Below are 24,066 nucleotides of genomic sequence, written 5' to 3'. Positions count from 1 at the left end.
CCTGTTTCTCGACGTTTGATTTGATGCGCTGCGCCTCGATAGCGCGGTTAGGGCTAGCTTCTAATTAGCATTCGTTGTGTCCCACGGCAACACTTCACCGTTGATTTTGTGTACCAGGTAATCATTTTCTACTCAGCATATGCTCCTGCTGTGTTTGCCAATTAAAATGTGTATTTGAATGCTCATTACCCGACCAATTATATTCAAACCCCAGTTCTATTACATCTGGTGTAGATGATAGCATTTGTGGCTCTGTAATTTGTAAGTTTTGGGGTTGAAGGTCTCAAATTAGGGTTTCAAAGTAGGGGTGAGAGCCTAGTAGTGTTCATTTCGTCAACGGAAAATAAACAAAAATAATTTCGGCAACACACATTTGTAAGCAGACTAAAACTAGACAACGTAACATGAATCCAAAGGCTAACGTTCCAAAAACAATCCGACCGCTAACAAATGCTGGCTAACTTATTAGCTCGTAGCATGGAGCCACAGTAGCCACTTGTTGATATACTGTAATTGTGTGTGAAGTTGTTTTTCATCAAAAAGATGAGATTTTTTTAAAATGTGAAATAGTTTTAGATCCGGAATGTTCAACATTATATGCCGACAAAAAAATAAATACAGGGGTAAAATGATTGTCCTGACTAAAACAAGACTAAAATGTTTTTGTTGACGAAAACTAGACGAATAAAATTTTCTTGGACTAAAATATAGACTAAGATGCTAGATTTATAGTCGCCAAAAAATGGAGTGAATAAAAACGGGATGAGGTTGACTAATTATGATAAAAACTAACGAGCGTGATTGAAACTGGACTAAAAGTGCGACTAAATTTAAAAATGGCTGATAAAACTAACACTAGAGCCGAGGTCACAATATCAAAGAAGATGTAGGATTATTGAAATCTTTAGTCTTTTCACCATGTTTGGAAATGTTTTTATAGTTGTCAAACGCACGCTGAATGGGGACAGTCACACAGGTTGTTGTTTTTAGCCTTAGCGTTAGCGTCATTAGCCATTGGTTGGGCAACATGTCACATGTTCACTCCCTCTATTTGATGGCTTGTAACTCTGCACTGACACAAAGTATGAAAACATGACAAAAAATATCTACCTAAGACTTACATTTTTCTTCTGGTATACATTTTGCTTACATGTGATGAATTGATTCCAAGAAATATATAAAAATATAAAAAGTGATACAACTAGCCCTACACTCCCTACATATCGGGCAGATCAAAAATGACGTCATATTTTCCCCAAATCGGCAGACATTTTATCGGTTCGATAAATATCGTGCATCCCTACTCTCAAGCCAATATTCGTGTTTCAAAATGAGTTTAACAGACCCTGAATTCCACAGTTAGGGTTAGCTTCGAATGAGCTTGCATTGATGTGTATGTACCAGTTAAACATGTTCTACTGAGCCTTCCATCATTCCATGATGAAAAACTAACATCCTATTTTTGTTGTGATTCTTAAAGTCAAGCGGCCAATCGACAACATGAACATTAAAGCTTGTCTTCCTCATCGTTTGCAGTAGCTTCCACATGATCCAGATGACATTTTTTACACCGATTTATCAGTTTCCCCGAGTAGTATATGAAGTTAGATTGTCCTCTTTATCACGACGGGAAAAATGGGAAGCTCAGGACGTCTTCCAATTTAAGCGTAAACAGGGTGAATTAAAGAGATGTTTTGGTAAACTAAGTGAACCGGAGGGGATACATTATAGATGTAGCAGTAATGGAGTGGATTGTTTAGACCAAAAGATGGAGAGAGAGAGAGAGAGAGGCGCGCATGGTAAATCGTTGAGAAAGATAAAACTAATCATGTCACTTGCTGGTTGCGCTTGTAGCAGGACTCGATGGCGTCCCACCCTGCTTTCACCCTGCGAGACTCGTGAAACGCATGTGCCGATTTAAACAAATGACTTGCTTTTTTAAATGCATACTTAGCATTCAGCAAATATGACCTTATTCATATGTACAATGGACACCTCCGGGAGAGGATTTTCAATGTTATTTGAAAGGGGTCTCGCGGGTAGCGATACTTGAAATGATTTTTTTCCCCAAGTGAATAATGGAGGGAAGAGCAAGTGAAATAAACGTTTCTTACTTTTATCCAGATTCCTTTCTTTCATTCTGCTGTTTCATTGTCAAGTGAAATGATGATTATTTTCCCCTCTCAAGTTGCTACGCATTTACATCCCAGATGTTAGGATTTCAAGGCAAGGTTTGAGTTTCAAAGTCAGGTTTCTACTAGCTGGAGTTAGGAGTAGGATTTGGAGTAGGGTTTGTTAACATTTTTTATTTTATATTTTAACCATTTTGAATTTAGTTATAGATGTGTAGAGCAGGTGAAATAATGTTAAACTCAATACAACTCGACCTTAACCTATCTGTTATCTTGTTTTCGTCTAAATTCCTTTTCCCTTGTCCTTCTTGAGAAAGTGCAAACTGCCATATTGAGATTCTGTTTTGAATTTTGAAAGTTTAAGCTGGCACACTGAGAACATGTTTTGTCTAAAATATGAAGAAAGTGCAAGCTGGCATATTGAGATTCTGTTTTGTTCTCACGTGAAAGATAAACATAGCATATTGTGAGAATGAAATCTTTTTTTCGTATTCGATGGGAGGAGAAGCGGCGTTTTCTGTACAAACTCTGATTGGTATAAAGGGCTGTGTCTCATGGGGGAGGGGGACACGCATTCTTGGATGGCACTCTTTTGGTGATATTCAATTGTGTGACCGGAGATCTTTGTAATAAATCCATCCTTGCAAGGAGCCTTTTCACAGGACTCTCATCTTGGATTTATTTGAACACGCAAAAGATTACAAAACTTATTATAATCCTTCAGGTTTAATGCCCGGGAAAGGGTCTTAAATGAGGGTTTTAAATCAGAGTTAGGGTGTCAAGCAAGGGTTCATATCAGCAGGTTTAAGGTTTCAAAGTGATGGCTTATGCCGTGGTTAAGCTTAGGATCTCAAATTAAGGTTTCAAGCCTGGGTTGGTTTCGAAGAAGGGTTGCAAGCCAGGGTTAGGATCTCAAGTTCTCAAATAAGAGTTTCAAAATATGCTTTCAAAGCTGTTGATGCCAGGGTTAGGGTTTTTACTGATTTGATGTCTGGTTTCATGTAAGTGTCGAGGTCTCAAATTAAGGTTTCAAGCCATGGTTAGGGTTTTAAGAGAGGATTAGGGCTTCAAACGAGGCTTAGGTCTCAAATTTGTGTTTCAAGACAACATTAGGTGGTCAAACAAGGGTTTGGGTCTCAAATTAAGGCTTGCAATCAGGGTTAGGGTTTCAATGGAGGTTTCCAAGTCAAGGTTGGTGTTTCAATTAAGGGTTAGTGTCTAAAATTAAGGTTTCAAGACAGGGTTTTGGTTGTTAAAGACATTCCTAACTATAGTTAGAATTTTAAGTCACAGTACGGTTTCAAGCCAGTGTTAGGGTTTCAAAGGAGCATTTCTTTCCAGGATAAGGGTTCAGATTGAAGGTTGGTGTTTTTAACTAGTGTTAGGATTTCGAGCCAGGATTTGGGTTTAAGGAGGGTTTCTTGCCACAGTCAGATTTATATTGTACCGCCCCCGGTGGCCAAGGTGGGCACAACAGAAGGAGCAGCACCATGAATTGAATTGAAGCATTAATATTATACTTTCCTTGAAGACACATAACAAACATTTTTATTGATTTATTTATTTTTTTTGGTCAGGCAAATTTTTTAAGTGTCCTCCTTCCAAAAGGAGTAGGGCAGGTCTGTCAGATCAGCAGCTCAGTGTCACATATCAGACATTGTAAGTCTGCAGCGCCTAATGGAATTAAATGTGCAAATAGGATCCATTAGTAGCGGGCCAGTATAACAGCTGCAAGCCAGCGTGGGAATGAGTCAAAGAAAGTGGCGCAGTGCGAGAAGACAGAAGAAGAAGTTGGCAGCGGATTGCCGTCTGTTTAGTTCAATGACACCTTTTTTTGATACAGACCTTCTCATGTGGCGCTTTTTTTTTTTTGCCTGTCTCTCTCTCTTGTTGCTCTTTTGTCATTCAGTCAATTAATACAAGTGTCATTGTGTTCGGGGAGGTGGGGGGGGGGGAGTGCAGCTTCTCTTAAGAGAAGTAATCAGCATAATGTGTTTGGGGGAAAAAAACATGATTAATGAGCTTGGAGGAGATACCGCTCTGCGGTAAAACCAATCAAGTTTTAAGTTAATGTTTTGAGATGGGTCATGGTTTAAAACAACAAGTTTTTACCTATATAATTACACAAGCGCAGATTTCAGGTGAGCTGCATATTTTATTTATCCTCTGCATGGAACGACTAATATAAGTGCTGTACTGATGAACTGCGAGTTGAAATGTCTCAATGAACACGTATTGATTTGATGATGTCATTATTGTATGTTTTTATAAAGTACAATATTACACTCTCAAAACAGTTGGGTCAAAAATAACCCAACCATGGGTCAAAAATGGACCGATCCTCTGCTTGGGTCAGTTTGACCCAATTTTGAGTCAAGAAATGGGTCTTTTGGAGTAAAACTACTCATAAATATTGGTCAGATCCTTTACGTGGGTCAAAAAATTGGGTCATTTTGTTTAAAACAACCCAAAAAGTTGGGTCAAATTGACCCATAAAGTGGATCGGTCCATTTTCGATCCGTAATTTGGTTACTTATGACCCAACTGTTTTTAGTTTGTATGGAGAGTTACCCCCCCCCCCCCCCCCATTTCCGGGAACAGAGTATAAAAGTGACATATAAGTACAGTTTTATGCCAAAACTTAAGTTAAGGTTTTGAGATAATTGAGATAATTACACAAGCGCAGATTTCAGGTGAGCCGCGTATTTTTTTAATCCTCTGCATGGAACGACTAATATAAAAGCTGTACTGATGAACTGCGAGTTTTATTATAGTATATCAAAGTCAGGTTTCAGACTTCAACCTTGGGTTAAGGCCTCAAAGCAGGGTTTCAGGCCAAGGTGTAGATTTCAGTTTAAGGTTTAGGGTTCTGAGCCCCATGATTGTGCCGAACAAGTTTTGGGCCGTTTTGATTGAAATTCTCAAGTAATTTGAGAAACCCCATGACGGTCACATTTCCTGGCTTCATAAAGTCGATGCTCTTTTTGTCCTCATGACTCGGCGACGGCAAGCGCACGCCGGAGATCAGGCGCCGAGCTCCCCGGAGCCGGCCAGATTTTAGGAGACGGCTGAGATGTGGAGATTAGCGCCTCCGAGGTCCCCCACCGTCCTCGTGGCGACTTGGAGAAAATGAAAGCTTTAGTGGAACGCTGGTACTGTTGACATTACACGTGGCGGAATATATTGTCACCTGGCGGGGGTTAAGGTATCAAGTTAGGCCTTGGAGCCGCCGTTAGGGACTGGAATGAGAGCTAAGGTTTCAAATAAGGTTCGCTTTTTTATTAGATCTTGTAGCCAGGCTTATAGTTTTAAAGTAGGGTTCCAAACCGCGGTTAGGGTTTCGAGTTCCAAAGAGTTTCTAACCCTAAACAAAGCAAATGAAAGAAGATCCAGCCAGTAGAAGATGTTTGTGTTGACTGTGGATGCATGCTAATGAGATTGACGGGAACACGCAACAAGGGGCCGCCTATTAAGATACAGTGTGTGTGTGTGTAGGGGGGGGGGGGGGGGGGGGGGGGGGGGGGGGCGGTACTGCTTTCCGGCATCGATTGAGCGACGGTCCCTTCCAAAAGTTGCATTAGTTAATGCTGAGCGCTTGTCTGACATCGTCCTGCATCGGGGGAAATCTCATTTCATTCAGACGCTGCCAAATCATGGCAGTATAATTTGTCTCTCTTGAGAATTCTTATAAAGAACATGGAGGCCAGCTATAAAGTGTTCACGGACAGCATGTGTGGATCCAAAATGTGGACCAGGAAAAAAAAATCTTATAGGAAATAAAGAAATTCGGCAAAAAATAAAATAATAATAATAATAATTATATGTAACTCACCAACTAAAATGGACTCATTCACTTTTCAGGAAAAGCCTTCTTAAACAGCTAAACTTTATTTAGAGTTAATCAGAGGCACTTGACATGAGTTTTTATTCCCAAGTTATAAGAGGGTGTGCACACTTGTGCAACTGCATTATGTCAATTATTTTTTTTACTTTCCTTTGAGTTGCTTCATTGATTTATACAGATTAAAGGTAAAAAAAAAAAAAGTTTTTACATTTTAGTAACATAAATTTAAAATAGGAGTGTGTAGACTTTTATTTTATTTTTTTATATATATATATATATATGTATCCACTATATCTGATGTATGATGGATGGAAACAAGCGTTGTTATTTTTTGCTGAGGCTACCTCTTAAACATAAGCCTCCGCTATAGTGTGAAATAAAAGACATTTCACAGCCTCCAGTTTCCCGCACGACGTCATTGCAATGAAAGTGTCATCTTTCCTTCTCTTCCGTGCACAATTGAAGAAGTCTCGGCAAACAGCCGAGCCCTCGCTTCATGTTTCCTCCTCCTCTGTAGTTGTACTTCAAAACATGAAAAAAAAAAAAAAAAAAATCTATTTCCGTCTACAGATACATTACATAAACAGGTGTGAAGTATTCTCCACCTTCACAGCCCAGCACAATAAATTGAGGCGCTGCGATGAAGTCGCATTTGCGCTCCTTCCACTTGATGCTTTGCGAGGAGAAAAAGGAAGGAGGGCGATTGACGCGCTTACAAAAATAGCATGATGATGTCATCCTGTCAATCAATAAATTCAGTGTTGGGACATCCTAAAAAGAGGGAAACATAATTAACTCTTTGACTGCCAAAAACGTTAACTAACGTTTAGTAAAATCCTATGGGGTGCCAAAGACGTTAAAATACGTTTTTTTTTTTCAAAACAGAGGCGAAACTAACCATTTTCTATTGTTGATTACTGAAAAACGGAATAAGGTAGAAACAAACTTTTTTTATCTGATGAAAGATGAGAGTCCAATCTTTCATTTGGTAGTATGTGTGTTTCCATAGTCCAAACACATACTTTTCTGTGGACCTTGAAAGATCAGTCAAAAATGCTTAAATCGGTTGGCACCCACGGCATTCCTTTTCTGAAAACGTCTGGCAGTCAAAGAGTTAATAATATACAAAACAAATTGATGGATTACTAGTTTTGAAATCAGAAGTCAAGGATAATAGTTGGTTGGTTCAACTTACTGTTAAAAAGGTACCAAAAAAAAAAAAAATCTAAAATGTTAGTATTTACTAATTGTAACAAATCAAAATTTTGGTACATATTTTAGCAAGAATCATGGATGTTGATGCCCATGAATTGCATTTGCGGTCAACATAAAATGATTTAGTGGGCCACATCTGGCCCCCCAGCCTTGAGTTTGACACCTTTGTTTTAAAGCATTATTTTTTTTATTATTATTGAGATTCATAATAATTTTATGAGAATAAAGTCATACATTCCATGTTAATCCATTTTTCATTTTACGAGAACCCATTTTTCAACTTGAAAACAGTCATACTTTTCATGAGAAGGACAAAACGAGTATTGTCATTTTTACATACTAGTTTTCCTTCAGCGTGATATGCTAAAAGACACCCAAAAAAATAATAAAATAAAATAAAACGAGGGCAGCTGACTGACCGCGGACAGCGCGATTGTGAGTGAAGAGCACATATATGAGATGAGGGGTCGCTTCTCTCCACCATTCGCTTTGCGCTCTCACACTCTAAACAATTAAGCCATCCAGCTGCCTCACAAGTGAACAAAATAAAAATGCATTAACGCGTCAAACTTAACAGATCCAAAAAAAGCTGTCTATTATGCGAGCAGTTTGGCTTTTTTTCTTCTGGATCATCACGTGGTGCTTTCATTCTGATCCGACTACAATGCAGCCTGGGAGAGAACGATAAAAAGTGGAGCCGTTGTATGGGGATTACACAGGGCTGAACAAACAAATGAGCTGGATGACACCGTTAATGAAGCCTGACTGGATGCGATATTTACACTGATCAATCACTGCTATGTGCTCGAGAAATGAAAAAAAAATTAAAAAAAAAAGAGGCATTTGTTAGATGATGTAAAAATATCATTCTTATTTCAAAGGAATATTGAGCAATCTGTCATTTTGGTTAGACACACTGGTTGACATTTCTCCTCAATAAGAAGTTAAAATTTGCTCCGTCATAAAACTTTTTATTGACGTTACAGGCAAATGATGTAAGTAACTTCCATTCGACGTATTTCAACAAGAGAGTGTGTGTGTCTGTTAGCTTAATGCTAACGCATAATAGGAAAATGCCTGAAGGTGGAAGAACATTTGTTGAAGAAATAAAATTAAAAACGAAAAAATAATAATAATATATTGTTACGTTAATAAAACTAGCTATAGCAAAAATTTCCTTCATTTTCGTCTTTGTCAATTACCGGTAAAATCATGCATGAGATTTCGTGGTTCATTTTAATTAATTAATTATTTTTTGGGTATTGCTGTAGATCTGTAGCTACAAAAGAAAGAAGGTCATTTGTTGAGAATTGTAGTTTACTTCATTACACAATAATTAGTGACCTTTTTTTATTTGTAACTTGCACTCGACAAATACTCTACATATTTAAAAAAATAAATAAGTACTAAAACAAAGCATTTTCGGGCACTTGCTCTGAAAACGAATTTAAAAAAAAAAGAAGTAAAAAAGAAATAAAAACTATCTACAGTATAATGAAAAATCCCAAACTATTGCAACTCTGTTACTGAGTCACAGTACAATCGTTGTGAAAGTCTTCTTTGTTTGTGTCTGCAAGACTGTATTATCCTGCCCCCTGGTGGCCAGGTCACACACACACAGCAGAAGGAGCCGTAATAAATTAACCATAAAACACTGTTTAAGTCTTTACAATATATTTATGTTACTACAATAGATTTTTATTAAGTATAATGTACAACGACAAGCTGTTTGATTGCATTTCATTTTTAAATCAGTTTTATTCAATTCAGTGATTCTTTTGCATACCACTAGAGGGAGACTGCATAAAGAGCTAGCACTAGTGAGAATTACTGCGCTAGAGGTTATACCGTATATTCAATTAGAAAATTCCACTGACAGTTTTCATGTTTTTGACATTGACCTCTTGACCTTTGCCGCCGGTGCATTCATGTCTTCCCGTTGTGGCTGAAAATTGACTTGCTATACTATGTACCCAGAGAGCCTATTAAAACTCAAGCGAGCATGTATCCCTACATATCAATGTGTTATACATTGTGTTAGCGAGTTGTATAGCTGATCAGATTGTTATAGAGATATCAAGTTTTAGTGGCAGTCGTCTGATTGGATGTTTACCCCGATGGGAGCGTTATCTTTATCTGGATACGAGCGGCAAATGCGCCGGTTGTCATTAAAGCGCCGCCCTTGTTACTGCTGATTATATCTCACGGTAGGTAATGAATTGCGACTGGGTTTAATGTCCTTACGTTTGATCTTGCTCGCAGGTTGATTGTAAAAAAAAAAAAAAAAAAAAACGTGCAGGGGTGCGTGTTTGTGCGTGTGGCGGCAGGTTGGGTTTCAGCTTTCAGGTTTGCGTTGCGCGGAATGGTGTTCCGTTACTCTGGCGGGGTTCTCGTCGACAAAGATCGGTTTTCAGTTTGTGTTGAAAATGGACGTCCTTGCTGGACTTACTGAAATAGGGAGATTATTGAAGTTTAAGAATAATGATTCTTTTAATTCATTCACTCCCAGCCATTTTCACTGAAGCAACCACCTTTGCTCCCGGCTGTTTTACTGGATTTTGACTGATTTTGCAAGGCCCACAGAATATTGTGTTCTATTGCTATAAACACATGGAGCCTACCAAAAGAAAGGTTAGAGTCTCTTCTTTTATCAGAAAGAAAGTGTATTTTTTTATCTGTTACCGTTTTGCAGCAATTAGCATTAAAATATAGCTAAGTTTCATCATCATTCACAAATCTGTTTAAAACACTGGGAAAAAGAGCTTGTTGCAACATGGCCCCTGGTTGAGCTCTTATACTCTGCTGCCACCTTCTGGCCGTTTTTGTAATAACTACCATTGCTTCAAGCGTTCTCTTCAGTTCAAAGGATGTATCAAAGCCTTCTGTATGCTCTAGCATAAAAAAACGGATACCGGTAAGTACGTCTTTGGGAGCATGGTAATATTTAAAATAGAACATATTTATACGTTTCTGGGAGCAAATGAGTGAAATGGCATTAATAGTTGGCTTTGTAAAGCTGGTCTTGACTCATTAAATGGTTTTAAATTGTGTTTATGTTTTGGAAAGAGCTAAAACGATTAATCGATTAACTGATTAGACCATATACAGTAGATTCTTACATATCTAATCCTTGATATTACGTGTCTCGTGCACTCGGTCATTTTTTACACGCTCACTTTGATAGCCTGACACAAGTACTTTAATGAGAGTGGGCCGTTGATGCAGTTTCTATTCTATTACCTGCGTTAAGGAGGTGGTGGGATGTTGGTTGCGAGACTGATGAGGACGTCAGGCCTCTTGGAAATGGCCATTTTTCTCCCCCGACTTAAATGAGACGCTTTATTGCTGCGCCTGTCGCTTACACAGCTGGGGGTTGTTTACCCCGCAAAAAAAAAAAGTCCCTGACACTTTGATTTTTATTCCACTGCAGCAAAGGTTTCATTATCGTTAGCATTTGAAAACAGCGGTCTGTGATTCAGTATGAATGCTTATCACAGTTTAGCAAGCAATTATCAAAAGCTTTGTAATTATTAACGCTTTTTTTTTTTTTATTATCCCGGGGTGTTTATTGGAACAGACGGAAACAAGTGGATGAAGTGAATGATACATCCAATTCTCTGGTTGTAACAATTTCGGATGACTTCATTATTTTGTTTTGGTTTGGACTGTTAGCATTAGCTATAAACAGTCCTTAAAGACAGCAGCCCCTTCGGAACTGAAACCGTCACATCATAAAGAAGCTTGCCAATTGACTGGCAACCTGTTCAAGGGTGAACCCGGGTCTCTACTTTCGCCCAATGTCAGTTGGGACAAGCTCCAGCTCACCTGCAACCCTAAGGTAAAGTGCTGTAGAAAAATGATGGATTGATGGCAACTTACAACACGCTAGTGAGAAGCTAATGCTAAGTCTACATCTTCTGTCAAATATTTCAACAATAGCGTCCCGGAAATTGACGTTAGCGAAGCCATTTTGGCAGCATAGAAAACGCGTCTGCCACTTTGAGTAAACGGCAAACGGCACACTTTAACAATGATTGACAACTGTTGTTGTCACAACAAGAAGAGGCAAAAAAAAAAAAAAGGATCGAGCATGCTCCAGGCTACGAAAAGGGAAACCAATGCGTAGCCAATGTTGCACTTTGTAGATGCTAACTATTACCGCACACAAAACGTAGGGGAAATAATCTTACGTTTATTTGTGCTGCTACGGTTTAATAGATATTACACAGTTAAATTTAATAACTGACCAACACCATAAAGAAGACTTTTTACGGCATAAATGATGGCGGGTGCGGCCGAATTAGCAGCTGCTAAATTGCTAACGCACATAAATAACACCGCTAACTTTGATGGCATCTTGACCACACGTAAAGGGGAATTAAATCTGGATTGTACAAACTTGTAAAGCCTTTGTATGATCAGATTTAAAAGCACTCACTGGCAAGAGAGGAGATAATTCCATGTAGCAGCGTCGCCGAGTTGAGGAAAAAAAAAAAGCACTCTTGACACTTTATTGGCAATCCAACATGTCCATCTCAAGCAATGTATGCGTTGTCCTTTTCATCAAAGTGATGAAATCTTCTTTGGCGGAAAGTGGATGGATAAACGCTAGCTTTAGCCCTCCGCGGCGTTGTAGTCCATTAACGCTGCGCCGCTACTTCCCTGCTGTGGGGGGGGGGTTGTTCAGAGAAATAGTCATGTGACGTCCAAATCTCTATGGACTCCATTGCAAGACGTTATCCACATGAAGTTGGCTGTTTGAGTCGTATCAAGTCAGCTGGAATGAGGGATCAAAACCAGGAAGTAGAAACCTACCACAATAAAAATAGTAAGCAACGCTCGCAACCACCTACCATTAACAGTTAACTCCAGTGCCAATTGGACCACGACTGTTACCCAGAAATTTTATTTTAAAAAACCCTCCAATGATTCTCCTCCTCCTCAGAAGCGTTTCTGCGAACAACTTCACAATGAAAACATCAACCTTTTTTTTTTTTATAAATTTTTTTTACGAGGTGACTTTAAAGTAATTTGCCTTCAATGCTCAGTTAGAAATCTCGCCGGTTCTAGTTTCATTAACTTTGAGGGACTGTCATTGTGCCGCGATATGCGAATGTGACACAGCGTGAAGGAGAGGCGGAGATATGGAAGAAGCTGTGGAATGAAATGACTTCTCTCTCTGGGGGTTAGCACTTGTGCGGGACTGCAGTTTTTGGCGTGATAGAGAAAAGATGGATGTAGAAACGGGGAAAATCAATGTCGCAGAGGCAACAGCACTTAGGAAAATATCTTCGGAAATGATGCGATTGACATGCGTTCATCGTGCTAATGAGAGGAACCACGAGGAGGAACTGGAATGCCAGAACGTTGGAAACATACGCCGGGTTTTACGGAAGCTAAAGGGTTTTGTGATTGGTCGACAGAAAATTGTCACTTCTGAGTATCAACGGTAACGGAACGGGAAGAACACCAAAGGCACCTTCCGTCAAAACGACACGCCTCCTTTTACGGACATCACATGATGGATGTCCTCCATTGTTGCCCCGGAAGAACGAGAGAGATAAAAAGAACCACTTTGAATGTTAGTGTTGTCGTTCCCTGTCGTCCCGGGCCTTGCATATGCTATGAAGGTTGATTTCACAGCTTATCGCCTGCTCTGTGGAAAAAAAAAAAAAACGCCTCGTGGGGAGTGAGGTGTGCCATCAAAAGAGCACCAGGATAAGACGGATGAAAGCAAAAGAACCAGCGTTCATCTCCGTATGACACTTCAGCTCTCTCCGGAATGGCCGCCGTGCTGCTGATCTGCGAGTGTTACGCTCGACGCGACTTACAGTACATCCTACCTGCTTGTCAGCCTGAGTTTTTTTATTTTTATTTTATTAGTTCACATCATGGCCCCCCCCAGAGAGACCGTTTTCAAAATTAGGGTCAGCTTGATTTGATCACTCAAAATGAATTCTCTTTGGCGGAGATGTAGTTCAGGGTGCGACCTCTCATACGTTGCTTGTTAATCAATTAGAGTGTATCGAGTGGAGTGGGTCAGTGGGGTCGGTATCATGACTGATCCGGGTAGATTCTAAAGGGCGTGAAGGCTAAATTAAAGTTGATAAATAGTCAGTCCACTATATGGTAAATTCATCATATCAGATTAGCTTGTGCTTGAAGCAGGATGTTGACGTTTCCGAAGTGTGTGCATAATAGCGGGGCTGAAGACTTGCAACTTGACTTCGACTCATTCACTAAAGACTCAAGACTTGACTCGGACTCTTCTTTTGGGACTCGTGAACATTACAAGTCTCTATTCCTCTCTTTCGCCCTACCTTTGCATGTGCCCGAGCAACATCTATTGTTAATGATGTAGAAGAGACAAATGTGACCAACCCTGAACAACAGGCTGCTGCAGCGCTGCCGTTTGTTACTGTATAGCTTTTTGCAGTTAAAAACTTTATCTTTTACCCAGACTCATGGTCAGGGATTGAGACTTGACTTGGAACCTAAAGACTTGGACTTGATTTGGAATTATGAGTCCAAGTCTTAAGACTTGATTTGGACTTGGAACCTAAAGACTTGAGAATTGACTTGTGGGTCAAAGACTTGAGACTTGACTTGGAACCTAAAGACTTGGACTTGACTTCGAATTATGGGTCAAAGTCTTGAGACTTGACTTGGATGTGGAATCTAAAGACTTGGACTTGACTTGGCCTTGTGGGTCAAATACTTGCGACTTGACTTGGAACCTAAAGACTTGGACTTGACTTGGACTTGTGGGTCAAATACTTGAGACTTGACTTGGAACCTAAAGACTTGGACTTGATTTGAAATTATGAGTCCAAGTCTTAAGACTTGATTTGGACTTGGAACCTAAAGACTTGAGACTTGACTTGTGGGTCAAAGACTTGAGACTTGACTTGGAACCTAAAGACTTGGACTTGACTTGGACTTGACTTGGACTTGACTTGGACTTGACTTGGACTTGATTTGGACTTGACTTGGACTTGTGGGTCAAATACTTGAGACTTGACTTGGACTTGAAACCTAAATACTTGACTTGGACTTGTGGGTCTAAGACTTGACTTGTAACCTAAAGACTTGGACTTGACTTTGAATTATGGGTCAAAGTCTTGAGGCTTGACTTGGACATGGAACCTAAAGACTTGGACTTGACTTGGACTTGTGGGTCAAATGTTTGTGACTTGACTTGGAACCTAAAGACTTGGACTTGACTTCGAATTATGGGTCAAAGTCTTGAGACTTGACTTGGACGTGGAATCTAAAGACTTGGACTTGACTTGGACTTATGGGTCAAATACTTGAGACTTGACTTGGAACCTAAATATTTTACTTGGACTTGTGGTTCTAATACTTGATACTTGACTTGAACTTAGAACATTAGGAACTTGTGGGGCCATGACTTGGGACTTGACTTGGACTTGTGAGTCAAAGACTTGACACTTGACTTGGAACCTATAGACTTGGACTTTGTAACGCTCGTGGGCCAACCGGCCATGGATAGCGCAGCGGGTCAGCAAAAAAACGGGAGAGCCACACTGCCGATTGTTACAACTTGTGGGTGAAAGACTTGAGACTTAACTTGGCCTTAGTGAATTGTGCCCATGTCTGCAGTGTGCCCTTGCTACTTCGCGGTTAGAATATTGCGACTGCGCTATTTTGCAGGTTCTCCTGTTATTTTTCATCCTAAGTCAGACCAGTCAAAAATGTCCTTTTCTTTAGGCGACATTTATTTTAATAAAAGGGAGACCGTGAACATTAGAGATCTTTGCTCCCAAAATCGTGATTGCGTTTGGAAATACGCTCCGAGCAGCACTGCACACTCGGACTGTTCGGAAACTTACAACGTTGCTCAAATGTGACTTTTAAGTTATTTATTGCATCCCGAAAAAACAGAGCCAAGTACAGGCAGTACAAGGAGAGTAAACAGTTGCGTTCCGAAATCAGTGGCAGCGGAGTACACTCTGCCCCTGACAGCCTTGGGCAGAACCCTGTGCCGCGTTGTAGCCAAAGGTACAATCCTGGTGGGCTAATGAGCCCTTTGGTGCAGTAAATCCCTGGCGTGGAAACCGAAAGCAATTTGCCATGACTATGGTTCTCTACCTCCTTAATGCTACATGATACATATGACCACATCCCCCGTTACAATTTGGTGCTCCATTATTGGCCTTCCAAGTGCCAAGCCTGTCCCTGTCGATGCACGTCTGTCACGTGTAACGAGGCAGATTCATCGGGGGGGGGGGGGGGGGGGTGAGTGGTTGCACAGTGTTCCCCCGACTGCTGCACTTAAGGTCGATCACGCTGTCATCACGGGCGAGCCCATTCACGCTCTGTCAGTTTTCCGGCGGGAGAATTAGCTCTACCTGCTGTGAGCTTGCCGGGGGAAAAAAACTTGGGGGAAGGTTTAACAGACGGTAAAGTTTCAACAAGCTGGAACAGCGTGACATTGTAAACACTGACGCATTGTGATTGCGGGATCGTGATGGGAGGAATTTCCATCAAATTCATTCGGTTGGAAGTGTTGAGAGAGGACTGGGCATCTGAAAGAGTTTCAATGGGTTTGTTCTTTTTTTTTTTTTTTAATGACATTTGTTCAAGCAAAGTTGGAAGCAGAGAATTTCACAACTGGGGCTTGTGTTGCTTCTTCTGGGATGTGCTCACTAATTTAATTGATGTCTGCAGCCCACAGAAAGATGCAGCCCACTGAAATTGACATATTGGAAGCAAGATAACGACCCAAAACACCCAATCTGTAAAGTTGGTTTTGACTCATTAAAATTGTTTTTAAATGGTGTGTAGGGTAAACAGTATATAAATGAATACATTAGAACCTCGTAATGTTGAACACAGCCAGTCTGTTTCAGGATGCTTTGGTTTGGATTTAAAGACTTTCATTATGTTCATATATTATATATTGATTGTGCTAGTAGTGGGAGGAGCTACGGCGAGGATCAGCAAGCACTGAGACACGAGCGAATGATTTAGTGATGATTTTGAAAGGTCTCCATTAGGATTGCCAAGGGATCCAAAATTTCTAGTAAATCTTCGTGGAAAGTTTCTGGTGAATGTCCAAGTCAATTTAAGATGGCGGTTTAAAAAATCCTAAACTATAAACTTTCCAAGGGAATTTATTGGAATTAACTGACAATTTGGGGTAATTCAATTGAAAGGGATCACATTTAAGCATAAACATAAGATTTTATGTTTGATTAAAAATCACAGAGTTTTGCAACGCTAAGCTAGTTGGTAGGAATGTTTGATACCACTTTTTTTTAGAACGATACGATACTCAAATCTTCAGTACTTACGATACCGATACAATGTGCCGATACCATTACTACTTATGATACATAAAATTTCCCAAAAAACAATAACAGATAATAAAAAAAAAAGACATATATATCCCAACTATAGCAAATTTCCTTAAAATTGAATGAAATTAATGGCAATTATATTTTTCAACAAATAATCCAGTGGCCAGAAAAAAGAAGTCACAATCAAAGTATGTGGTTGTGCAAAGAATTCAATTCAATACAAACGCTTCAAGTAATTTAGTAATATCTACCATGTTAAGAACTCCTCAAGCTGTTTAGTGTGCGATGTTTAATCATATCTTGTTTTGAAATCCATGCTTTTAATTTGGAAGGCTGCTCAAAGGGAAACGAAAAACCCACATTACAAATATAATGTAGAGCGTATAAGAGCTATAATTAGCATCTGCGAGGGCCATAAACGGCACCGTTCAATTTTTTTTTTAGCACCGCATTAAGGGCACGGCAAACGTAAACGAGGCAATTAAACACGGCAAATTTACGTGAGCCACACACGTATATAAACCTTAAATATAGGTGATATTACTCACAAGACAAGAGTACTTATTCTCAGTAACACACACCGAAATGGCGCTACGGAGACACACAGGACACGGACGAGATACTTTAGAACAAAACGTTTGTTTCCCCACAGTCTTTCTGACAGTTCCTGACCAAAAAATGGCCACAAGAGCTTGGGGTTGTCAAGTTGACTTAAACCCCATCGAGCATGCATTTGACCTGCTAACTGAACGGCGTATGCCCCTCCAAAACCAATAACTGAAAAGTGTGGTGAAAGCTGCACAAGCAGGAAGAAATATTAAGAAGATTGAAGCGGAACTAATAACTGTAGGTTTATCCCAAACTGCCAGCGTCTTCTCTCTGTTCGGTGTGCTTCAAACTCAAAGTGACAGCCTACTGAAAGGAGGAGAGGTGTTTGTGTGTTTCCCAAGCATTATTGTGACGAGACTCAAATGGGAAAGAAAAAAAAAAAAAAAATCTTTTCTCTCCTCCAGGTTGGCAGGCAATAAGGCTTGACAGAAGATGCGACGGGGCCGCTGGTTTATCAGATGGCTGGCGACAGGAATGGTCATCCTGTCTTGGCTAAACGCCGTCCGGGGCCTCGACACCGACGGTAAGAGCAGAATATCTCGTCGAAGGGCGGCCGGGCTGTTTTGCCAGAATGGAAAAAGATGATTATTGCTGTGTGACATCCTTTGACATTATATTGTATGAGCAAGTATTCGGGCCACACTGAAAAAGTGAAAGTAGTCATCCTTCCATCCATCCATTCATGGCGGATTGTCATTAAATATTTGTTAATGACGTCGCTCCAACAACAAAAGAGGAAACCTGAGTGCGTGGGAACACATAATCGCATTACTGATGATGGGGGGAAAACTAGTGCGGTCACTGTTGAATCGTTTTAAAATCGATTATCAACCACAAGGTTATTGTTTTTTGCCACAAACATAGACTTTGTGACATTACAGAAAATGACAAATAGGCGAGTAACTGAGGAAATAAAAATAAATAAATAAATAAATAAACCTGCAAATAGGTGAAACAGCAAATGCCAGTTTCTGAATATTCATGAATTTATCACAATTACATTCTTGTCCTATTGAGACTACAATTGCCGTACTATGATTGTTTTGAAATATTGCAAATTCTCTTGAAATTACAATTAACAATATCTTCTTATGTTTATAACTTAAAGACAACTTATAACTTTAAGTTATAAGTAACTTTATAGTAAAATTATTGAATTATTTTTCTTGTACTATTACAGTTGTTCTTCAGGTTCAGTTTTAGTATGCGTTTATTGTCACACTGGAACCACTTTGTTCTCACACAATTGACTTTTTTTTTCTCATTTTGTGAAACGTCTTATAGCATTGACTTGTCTTATTTTCAGAGTTGGCAAACCCAGGTCTAGAAAGTCAAAACCCTGCCACGGTTTGGCTTTATCCCCTGGTGCTAGCTAGCTAGCTCCCTAGCAGGTGAACAAGCACCATTGCTAGCCTCAGGTGCTAGCTAGCTAGCTGCCTAGCAGGTAAACAAGCACAATGGGGGCTAGCTAGCTAGCTCAGGTCCAGAAAGTAAAAACCTGCCACAGTTTGGCTTTAGCCCCAGGTGCTAGCTAGCTAGCTCCCTAGCAGGTAAACAAGCACCATGGGAGCTAGCTAGCTAGCACCTGGGACTAAAAAAGCTGAACTGTGGCAGGGTTTTTATTTTCTGGACTTGGATTTGCCACCTCTGCCTATTTTTTTGTAATATAACATGTTGTCATATTATGATGACGTGTGATTGTGACATTTACTGTACTTTCATAGCTTTATTCTCTCTCTTACCTTTTTCTCTACTGTCAGAGTTGTTTTTTCTCGTCTTCTCGATAATGACTTCAGTCTTGTAATTGTGTGTGGTGCAAGTGCATTAGCGGCGTACGTGGGTGTTTAATTGTGTTTCAGCAGCCGTTTCATGCTTTTCTTGTTGCCTGACAGGAAACTCGAGAGCATATGCAAATGACGAAAACTTCATTGGCAATTTGGCTTCACTGGTATACAATATTATTATTACGCGAGGGAAGCAACTTGATGCATACTGCCACAAGGGCCCACACTATTCGACGTCAGGCAAAGTGCAAAGGTGACGTAACAATGTCACCAACGCACACGTCTATTGCCTTGTGTGTTGTCATTTGCTGACACTTTTGAGCACGCTACTTTCCACTTAACACATTAACAGCTTGCTAGGAATGGATGTGAATACGTCCTCTTTCTACACTTATCAGGTCAGAGCCAATGAGGCAGTTTTTGCCCGTGTGAGTCTTTAGTTCCACACAGGGATGATATAGGTTTAAGCAGGGGCGGATTTTATTTTCACCTGGCCTCAGCACGACGACTTCTCACTCGTAAATCTCCCTCCTTGGCCCACCTCGAGGCACCTTTAGCCTTTAGCTCATGCCAACATGATTGGAATTGAATATAGGGCGCTGATGTGCTTCAGCATGGTTGAATCACTGAACTTGATATGAATTGAATAATTTTAAATTAAAAATTTAAAAAAAAATTTAAATTTTAAAAATTTTAAAATTTTAAATTTTAAATTTAAATTTTTAATTTTTTTAAATTTTTAAATTTTAAATCTTAAATCTTAAATTTTTATTTTTTAATTGTGTTCGGTTTCCACCCATCGGCACAATATAGCACAATAAAACATTTCTTACATTTCAGACATTTTTATTGTCTATTTTTTATTTTTTACATTTTTTACATTTTTATTTATTGTTTATTTATTTTGTCATGTAGAGCCGGGCGATATTGAGAGAAAGTAAAGTTTTCACGATATACGCCATTTTATATCATGATAACAATGACACACATATTTTCAGTTATAACACACTGACTTCTTACCTTCTGTCACTTTATTTTAAAGGGATATTAAACAGACTGGTATGAAATAAGAAATGCATCCAGTAGTGCTGCAATATAAAATTATTATTATTATTAAGTAAACAGACAAGGCAAAGGAATTTATACTGTATAGATTTTTGCACAAATGTAATGGCAACCTAAATTTGAGGAATAAAAAAGTATAATTTTTTTATTTATTAAAAAAAAAAAAAAAAAAGGGAAGTATTATATTGTATGTATTCTATTCAATAAACTATATCCAATCTTCCACCCGTATATTGAATGGTTATCAGCATTTTGGGGATTTTTTAAAATGGTTTAATAATTATTTTATGGGTGTAATTTATACGCATATTTGTGGGCCGGGCCGGTCCCACTCCACAAAAGCAGGGTTAATTATCAAGTTGTTTGCATAGATATATTGGTCCATCTTTTGATTGCATTGGTGATCGGTTATCATTTTGTTGAAATAATTACTAATAATTACTAATTATTATAGCGAAAATATCTTTTGTTTTTGTCTTTCTCAATTATGAGCTTTTGGGGTTTATCTATTTATTTGGGGTTTTCTGGTCATCCGTAGCTAAAGAAGAAGGAAGGTCAGTTGTTTGAGAGAAGTAGTTATCGATTGCGGTACTTTATTAGACAATACTTTTTTTTTTTTTTTAAATCATGCATTGGACAAATTCTCCATATTAAAAAAAACGAATACTAAAATGAATAAAAACAAAACTTAAATGAATCATTTTCGAAACTACTGCAATCTAACAAACCTGCTCTTAAAACTCATTAAAACTAACTGAATTAAAAAAAAAAAAATCAAAAGGAAATAAAAATAAGCTATAATGAAAATCCAAATCTATTTCTGTTTCTCTACAATCTACACTTTGTTCCTTGTGTACTTCTGTCTGGTCTGTGGCTGATCATGAACTACAATACTCATTTAAGCAGAAAAATCCTTCCAAAAGGCCACCGTAACCTTTAATCAAGATTCATCTGAGCTAATCTAAAACCGCTCTCCTCGTCGCTACCTCGTTTCATGTTTCATTAGTAATCTTTTCCTCTCTTGAAACACCCCCTTCACGTTCTCGTTTGGATTTTGCTGCTGTAATCTCATTCCCAGAGTATTCCTGACATGCTAAAACCCTGCCTTGCACCTCTTGTACGCCCATTGATGCTAACACGAGGGCAGACGACCGCTAGTTCGATTGGTCACGGAAGGTCAAACGTCAATCCGGAAGCGCAGTGGCCAGATGTAAAGCGCCCATACATCACCCCCTTAAATCCCTCCTGACGCTTAATCCGCATGCAAACACACGCCGGATTTACGTGTTTATGAGTGTGTAGGGTTTGGATTACTCGCTCGCTATTCCTATGGACACTCCTGCCATGTGACCGCCATGCCGCCATTCCTCTCCCCCCCACATTCATTCTGACCCACAATGGTTGTCTATTTTTGGGATTTTCTGATTAGAGGCCAGATGTGCCGCCTGTGTCTGGCTATAGCAGCCTTTGGAAAAAGAGGGAGCGTTGGATTGACAGTGGATGGGGTTTAATCTGTCCACCAGTGGTTTGTAATCAGGCTCCAGGGCAGTACAGGGCGGAGGATGACGGGGGGGTGGTTGGGGGAGAGGGGGGGTGGGTTGGGGGGCTGAGCTTGCGGTTTTTTTTTGTAGAAATTGGCCGTGCTTGGAGCTTCTCGGTATGCGATTGTGAGTGGACTACGATTGCAAACCTTAATTTCCAAGACAGACGAAGGAACAGGGATGGGCAACTGGCAACCACACTTTAAATATACCCTTGATTAATAATAATAATTAAAAAAAAAAAATCAACTTTTTCATTCAACTTTTTTTTCCCTCTTCAAACGCAAAGTATCTTTCAAAACATGCTGCTAAACATTCAAGATATGTTTTCCACAAAAATGGGGGTAAATATGGACAAAAAAATCTTGGAAAAATCCAAAATTTGAAAAAAAAAAAAGATTGATTAATTGATTAATTTCCCCCAAAATGCATTTATTTATTTATTTATTTATTATTTTCTTACAACCCCAAATCTTTCATCAAAAAATGCTTGTAAACATTCAATGTTTATTTTCACACGAAAAAACAGGGGGGGAAATGGGGAAATACAATTCTGCAAAAAAAAAAAAACGGGAAAAATCCAAAACATGAAAAAGCAGAAAAAAATAAGATGCTCCCCATCCATGGATTTAAAAAAATATGTTTTTTTTTTAATTTACACCAACATCTTCAAAATATTGAGAAAATTTCTATTCCACAAAAAATGGGTGAAAATAAGGACAAAAAATCCCAGAAAAAAAAATTCAAAATATGAAAAAATACAGTATTAAAAAGAAAAAGAAATCTGTGAATATGCGAATCTTTATATCCATGCCATCTTTCGTTTTAAGCTGAAATATCACCAATCAACACTAAATGTCAGATATGTTTTAGTTGCACTTAAATTGATCCTTATACTGCCTTATACTACAATGTAAATAGTACTATTTAAAAAAAAAAAAAAAAAAATTGTGGCTTTGTAATGATATGCAGGACAAACATCACTTCAATAATATTAACGTTTCAAGTTAGTTGATTTTTGTGAAAAAAATTACCAAATGAGTTCTTGCACATATTGTTGGTTTCTTGTTCAGAAGTTTTGTGTCATTTTTATGCAAAACAGCCTTTGCAATGAAAAAAAAAAAGTTTGTGGTCATTTTGTTGTGTGCTTGTTGGTAGGATCTTTTATACATGCATTTTAAAATGTATTATCAAAAAAATGAAATATGTTAAGAGCACATATTTTGTCCATACTTAAAATAGCATTTCTGTTAGGAAGTATGTGGTCCTATGTGGCCCCCCCGAGTAGCAGCGATGTCAAATTGTTGCCCCTCCTTGCTAAAAGATCTGTTACGATACAGCAGGAATTAATGTGTATCTCAATGTGTCTGATGTTGGAATCAATAGTTCCAAACGCCCTCTTCCTCCTCCTCCCTGTTGCTTCTGACACATCCTCTAAATTTGACCCTTTCGAATAAGCACCTACGGGCAATTACGGTGAGAAGTCGTCGTCCCCCCCCCCTCACGGGGTGACTCGTCGTGTAATGATCGGCGAGCAGCGACACAGAGAGCCTTCATTGTGTCGGCGGAGACGGCGTGCAAAAAGAAACCACGCGGCGCCGTCTGCCTGCGCATCGATCCGCGCAATTTTGCTCCGGAGTGAGATAGCGGCGAATGATTCGATGCCTCCACTTTGCACTTTCGCTTTGAGATCTGTCGTTGCTCACAAACAAAACGAGAGGATTCCAACAGACTCGATACGGGAGCAGCGTCGTGTTAATAGCACCAGGAAACGCCAATAAAGCCATTAGGAGGTATTCGTTCAACAATATGCTCATTATTGTGGTTTGCAGTAACGTAAAACTGCAATACATCCTATCGAGCTGTTTTTTAATACAGTGTTGCCTTGAGATACGAGCACAAAGACGATTGTGGACTCATCAAAACATTACATTCCTTTTCCAAGGTTGTGATTGAACTGAATACGTGAGAAAGTTTTGAAGGACACTGCCAATGGCTAACCTACCTGAGATCTTTGGGTCGTATGGTTGCTGTAAACCCAGAAGAAAGTTTGAGTACGAAGAAAGTACACACACAATGTGGTCTTTCTGTACTTTGTCATAAAAAGGAAATGAAAAATGAGACCTACTAGTAACTCTGTCCTGGGGACAGCCTATATAGTAAAGGTGGAGTACTCGTATATGACCCCTGAGGCACACCACAAATAAAATCTTTCAACATAATGACAAAACTCGACGCAGATGATGATTTGCTGGTGTTAGACTGCCATAGTATAGCACCAATTACTGGCAAGGGGGACTTACATGATGTTAAATTTTGGTAAAAGGCTAATTTAATAGTAAATTAAACATTCAATTAAATAATTAAATGTAATAATAGCAAAGGTAAATGTATTTCAAATTATTTATGTAAATGTGAAGTCAGTGTCTTGCTCAAGGATACCTCAACATGGTCACAGGGGCTGAGGATCGAACCCGCAACCTGACGGCCACTCTACCACAGAGCCATGCCACCCCGTTTTCGTGAAGCCGGGACCGGAACTGCCTACACGAC

General features: G+C 39.3%; 1 protein-coding gene across 3 annotated transcripts in view; it reads left to right on the top strand.

The window, feature by feature from the left end:
• The window catches only part of LOC144061371 (protocadherin-15-like), a 254,801-nt gene that overhangs the window by 59,981 nt on the left and 170,754 nt on the right, over positions 1–24,066 (top strand). For all 3 annotated transcript variants that reach the window (XM_077581760.1, XM_077581759.1, XM_077581758.1), the window contains one exon: positions 17,528–17,646. In XM_077581760.1, the coding sequence (XP_077437886.1) occupies positions 17,556–17,646 (91 nt within the window). In that variant the 5' untranslated portion in view covers positions 17,528–17,555. The remainder of the gene's footprint in view (positions 1–17,527; positions 17,647–24,066) is intronic.

This window comes from Vanacampus margaritifer, chromosome 12 (genome assembly GCF_051991255.1).
Source record: "Vanacampus margaritifer isolate UIUO_Vmar chromosome 12, RoL_Vmar_1.0, whole genome shotgun sequence".
Taxonomy (NCBI): Eukaryota; Metazoa; Chordata; class Actinopteri; order Syngnathiformes; family Syngnathidae; genus Vanacampus; species Vanacampus margaritifer.
Note: the sequence above shows the minus strand (reverse complement) of the source record. Positions and strands in the feature narration are given on the sequence as shown.